The 5,820-nt window shown below is 41.5% G+C and overlaps 1 protein-coding gene across 1 annotated transcript in view; it reads left to right on the forward strand.

Moving 5' to 3' along the window:
- The window catches only part of LOC125484341, a 23,966-nt gene extending 18,464 nt beyond the window's left edge, over window positions 1-5,502 (forward strand). The window contains exons 2-4 of the mRNA XM_048602540.1: window positions 2,066-2,222; window positions 3,008-3,231; window positions 4,946-5,502. Of these exons, the coding sequence (XP_048458497.1) occupies window positions 2,066-2,222; window positions 3,008-3,231; window positions 4,946-5,377 (813 nt within the window). The 3' untranslated portion in view covers window positions 5,378-5,502. The remainder of the gene's footprint in view (window positions 1-2,065; window positions 2,223-3,007; window positions 3,232-4,945) is intronic.
- The last annotated feature ends 318 nt before the right edge of the window (window positions 5,503-5,820 follow it).

Below are 5,820 nucleotides of genomic sequence, written 5' to 3' on the forward strand. Positions count from 1 at the left end.
AATGGCAATGAGATACATGAGCAAGTATTTTGTTTCGATGCTGTTAGTTGAGGGATCAACATTGACCCCTTTTGTTGTTTAAATGGCAAAATTCCACAACCTTTGGGTGGCACGTATGCTTTCTTCCCAGCCTGATATTAGCTGTATTGGTCTGATTAAAATATTCTAGTTTCAAGGCTAGTCATTAAACAATCTTTACGTAGCGACACGCTGTGAAGAATGTGGATCAGTTACTTCACTAACTATGTTTGCCTCAATACATCAATGGAACCGATCCAACAGCATGGCATCTTGCTAGTTCTCCCTCAGTTTTTATGAATGCTGCCATTAATGGAGACTATGGAGAAGTAGGTGACCTGGCTTGCCACCAGAGTATGGACTCCACAAAGCAAAATAATGTTTCTTTGGTTTAAAAAAAAGACCTATCAGCACAATGCAAGTCCATTAGGATAGTGGTGATGGATGCGAGGAACTTGATATGGTTTAGGATGCAGACAGCAGCATATTCGATAAGTTGAAGTTTGCATACTGTTATAGATGGTAAGCTACTCAGGGGGGCACTGAAATAGTCTGGCATTGAGTTTCCACCAGCCACCAGCACCATGACAGATTGTCTTCGCATTCACCTGATTTGCTGCTTTGTGTGGGAATTTCCAGTTTGCAAATTGGCTGTTATATTTGCTGCCATGTTGACATTCATCCTTTTGTCTCAAAAGCAAAGTATTTTCGGCTCACCTGACTGCAGGACAAAGGTTAATCCTTACTAATGACCCTACTATAACCTTGCAGTTGTAATTATAATCACACATTTCTGGGTCACCTGTAGACAGAATGGTAATCTCATCATTTCAGCTTCACAAGATGTTAAGAAGAATGTTATTAAACTGACATTCTTGAAATTTCAGCCTTTTGTGATATCTGTAGAAACAACCAATTTAAAATGGCTCTCCATTGTAACGGTGTATAGCACTGCCCAGCATCATCTTGATGTTTTATGCTAGTAGTGAGAGTTTGTACAGGAATGAGATTATATTTTAGATTTCTAAAAAAAATACCGTGCTGTCGACAAAGGAACCAGTGCCATGATGTGATATGAATGTTGAGTTGGCTGGGAGCTGAAGAGTTCAGGATGTTTGCCAGTGTTTCTGCATCTCCATCAGGCCTCGTGCAGAGCAGCCTTGGTGTCCCAGCTGTGAATGAGTTTGCAGTTTCACTTTCCTAGTTGGGAGTTGCCATTGCTTCTAGTACTTTCAGACGAGAATTCTTTCCCAATGAAACCATTGTTTTAAAAGCTGAATTGTTCATACATTAATAAGTGATCAGAATGTATTGATGTCCCAGATTTGTGCTGAAAACAACGGGACTTGCTCATTTATGCACACCACCCCCCCAAAAAAAAACCCCACCTTCTCTTGATATGTTTGGCGCCAAGTTCCCTGGTGTCAGGAACCTTTCAATACCTTGTCCTAACTCCCAATGCAAATTTTTAACCCTGCACTAAGTGAAGGGGATTTGGGAAGAGGGAGGTCCTGCCCTCTCCTTTCCCGATACTGTGGAACGTTCGTGGAGAGGTGATTAAACAGTGACGGCGATGACTTTTTGTTGGGAGCACCCCTCACCCGAAAATAAAAAGAATCAGACGTGGAGTTTGTGGGGTTGGTTGCTGTTTCTCAAAGCCACTCATTCTTCGTGTATTTGGAGATTCAGACTTGGTGTGATTCAGCTCTGTAGGTGGGGACATCATAGCATTCTAGGCAATCTGTCAAACTTGTGTGGCCAAGACCCAGCACTGTTTTCAAATCTTCTCTATTGAGCATTTATTGGACAGGAGTGTGTGTGGGAAAGAGAAACCATCATTCTCCAACACCGCCCCCCCCTCCCCGATTAAGGGCTTTAGCGTTAAATCACGCTGTGAGGAATCATTTGGAAAGAGTTCTTTGCCAGCCTGACAGGATTAATTATGCTCAGTCCTGTGGCTGTCAGCTTGCACAAACCACCTCCCTCCCCATTGGGGGAACTGTCTGCCTAGTGTTGGATTCTGTCTGAAATGTGAAAGCAATGAAAGGTTGTGTTTGGCCTTGCAGAATCTGACAAGGACGAGGGCCAAGCGGATGCTGAACAAGCAGAAATCATCGTCGTGCCAAAGCTGATAACATCAGGCCTGAGCTCACTGGCCAATTACAGCAGCTCATCAGACAGTGAAGACAACCAGGGACCAGAGGGTAAATCTTAAAAAAATTCACTTTTCTTCTCCTTTTAGATGAAAACTCCAGCATCAGTGTTTGTCTTTAAGACCTGTCATCACGTGAAATTAAACTGAGAGATTTAAGAGTGGAATGAACGATGTGGTTTCATTAATCTTAAATCCGTAATCATAGTGTCAGATGAAATTAGCACAGTGTTCTTTCACTTTCTGACCTGGTTCTTGATCTAGTTCAGGCTGATGAAAACCTGATGGTTATGTGTGGAGGTTACTATTGCTGCTGCCTTGAACAGTGACTTTACTTGTTCTTTGTCTTTGATAAACTACAAGCTTCACATGGACATCTCTTGGTTAAGGACATTTTCTTCTGTGTGCTTCAAGTTTTGACTTTTGTGACGTGTTAAACATAGTCCAATTGTTACAGAAAAACCACATCAGCTGGCTTAGACTTGCTTGTGGTTGCCTCTCACCATTTGATTCCTGTTTATAACTAGGTTCCTTGCTAAATAGTCACAGTGCAAATGTCTTTATGATCTGTGTAGAAGACGACGCTGAACATTGGTTGAGGCCTAGTGAATAGAGAAATCTGCTATTTAAGCACATAATATTGGTTTAACTAAAGACTACACTGGATATACATTCTTCTTGGCTTCTGAGTACAGTAATTGTCAAACTATGGCTCTTGTTGGTCTCAACTTTTCAGCTTTACTCAGTCTAAGATGGCAATAAAATTGCATACTGAGTTTTACACAATCAAAATGCAACATTAATACTTAGAGTATAATATTTGCATATTTCTGTTAGAAATCCCCTTCCAGACTGTTGCCAAAGCTCTGGAGGAAAGCAGTGTGCTGGGATCTGCAGCAAGAAGTTCAAATGAGCAGGAGATTAAAGAATGTTCAAGCAGCATCAGAGATTCAGAAACACATTGCCAGTTCATTCCCAGGGGTAGAAGAAGAGGTCATAATAGACGAGGAAGGGGAACTTCACAGCAGTCATTAATACGTCGGCCAACCCTGCTTGAAATGGTGAGGTCTTTACTCTGCTTTCGAACACTCCTGCTTTGTGATATGTGGTGGATCTGTTTAAAAAACACACGTTGTTTGTCATTTTATCAAAGTCACATGCTGGATGAAAATGTTAAGAGCTCATAAAATGAATATAAAAGTACGACAATGTAAATTGGTCATTTTGGAGATTTTCTTTCACCCCCCACTCCCATTATATTTTCTCTCTCTCTCCCATCTTCTGGTATTGCTGATTTTTCTCCAACACTGTCAATCCAAACAGTTATTGAGTTAAGGGTCACTTTACTGCTGCCTTTCCTGAAGAGAGTTGGCTTGTTACAGACTAGCGTCAAAGTGCTCGATCTGTTATCTCAGCTTTACCCCTTGAGCGGTTGGTTTGTGACTAGCTGTAAACAACTTTGTAGAAAGTCCCTTTGCATTGTCCTTCACCGAGGGAGGGAGTTCCAGAATTTTGACCCAGTGACAGTGGGTCCACCTACTGCACATGGACTGCAATGATTCATGAAGGCAGTTCACCACCAGCTTCTCGGGGACACCTGGGGACGGGCGATAAATGCTTGACAACCAGTGACACCCATGTCCCCCGAGTGAACAAAAAGAAATTAGCAGTTAAGGATGGTCAGTAAGATGGGAGGAGCATTGAGTTGCAGGAGGTCGCACGGTGGAGGGCGACAGAAATTTGGCCTGAATTATCTCATGAAGGGCATGTTGAGCTGTTTGCTGCTGTGTTGGTGCTGTGCACTATTCAATCATGATGATGAGGTATATTCATATTTGGGTACACATCTGCAGTCCTAAGCGTCTCCTTTCTTTAGCCCATGCTGCATGACTTGACCTATAGGTGTAGGGAGTCTGGGAGACTGTTTGTCCTTGAGGTTTGTATTCAAAAAGAAAAACACATTCACTATTTCACTCAGAAATGTCCCGATTTAATGAGAGAAGCTGGAGGGAAGCTTAATAAGGTGCATGGTTCAAAACATCTTTTGATCCAAGCCTGTTTAATATTGGGCCACTCAGTTGGGTCTAACATTGCACAGAAAGCATTTCATTCTTCCTAAAACTTCAAAACAAAATTTCTTATGGACAGGACATAAAATGTAAGCTGCTTATCTGTAGGAACCAGTTTTGCATCCACCTGAGACTGACCGGTCAATGTCATTATCCCAGATCAAATGAGCTTTACAACTGTTGACTCAGTGGATATAAGTCATAGAGTCATATGGCACAAAAACAGACCCTTCAGTCCAACCAGTCCGTGCTGACCATGATCCCAAACTAATAATCCCATTTTGCAGTACGAAATGGTTTATAATTTGCCACGGTTAACTACAATTTACCAGCTTACCCAGTCGGCAACCATGATAGCTAACTGGAAAATTTACACTAACTGTGTAATGTCAGCTTTGTTCCTGGGGGGAAGAAGTGAGTGAGCTTTGTATTGATTCCCAATGCCTGATGATGGGTGCTGAAATTGGTGTGTTCTTCAATCATAACACCTTGCACACTGATCACAGTCACCTTTTAAATATTAAAATGTGGGGGCAGTGGGATGAAATTTTTCTCAAAATAAAACTCATTACAAGGTCCAAGAGAAATACCATAAACTTGAGCAGTTTGGAGACTGATCATTTCTCTAACTCTTTAGCATGTATTTTTAAAATGGTGTCTTTACAGATTTCTGTAGACTTGCAATCTTTGTTTCCTGTTTTTGCAGTTGCTGGCTCCTGACATACGACACGAAAGAAATGTGATTTTGCAGTGTGTTCGGTACATTGTAGAAAACAAGTTTTTAGGCCTTGAGTCAAAGGTTAACGGTGTGGCAAAGACCCCTGTCTCGATCAGTTCATGTGAAGGTGCAGTGCAAAAGCACATACCCGCAGGATATACTGAAACACATGGACTCCAGGTACATGCACCCGAATTCGAGGATCATTCTGCTGAGATCCCTAAAGCTGAAGAGGGTGGTGAGGAGCCCATCCCTAAAGCTGAAGAGGGTGGTGAGGAGCCCATCCCTAAAGCTGAAGAGGGTGGTGAAGACCCTGAGATTTTCCCAGCAAATACGAAATCAGCTTATATGGACCAAGTGAGATTGTCTGCTGTGGATGATGAAGTTTGGGAGATGCCAGACACTGAGAGTGAAAGGTGATTTAAGCAGAACTTGGATGTTTACCACATGGACTGGGTAAAGATTCCCGACGCAAATGAGATGACTATACAGATTTCTGTAGACTTGCAATGTTTACTTCTAATAAATTAAACAGTTTAATTTTGCTTTGCTATCAGCAGTTTTCAGATTATTTGCAAAATTCTAAACATGCATAAAATGTTTTAAATAACTAAGAAATTGTTGGCATTTGCATACAACTGCCAAATTATTAATTGAATTTTCTGAACAAGATCTTGTGGTCATCGTATTAAATGTTCATTTTCTGAAAGTGAGATGTTAAACATTTACTCTGGTCAATCCCCTCCGTTCCTGCCAATGGCTCCACAGTTTCATGTCCTGTGTCAAAAAGCTTAATGAGATAGCTGACCCCAACCATTCCTAAAAAAAAATAAATTTGGGCGATTAAACTTGCAGAATGGTTA

This window comes from Rhincodon typus, chromosome 11 (genome assembly GCF_021869965.1).
Source record: "Rhincodon typus isolate 14 chromosome 11, sRhiTyp1.1, whole genome shotgun sequence".
NCBI classification, from domain to species: domain Eukaryota; kingdom Metazoa; phylum Chordata; class Chondrichthyes; order Orectolobiformes; family Rhincodontidae; genus Rhincodon; species Rhincodon typus.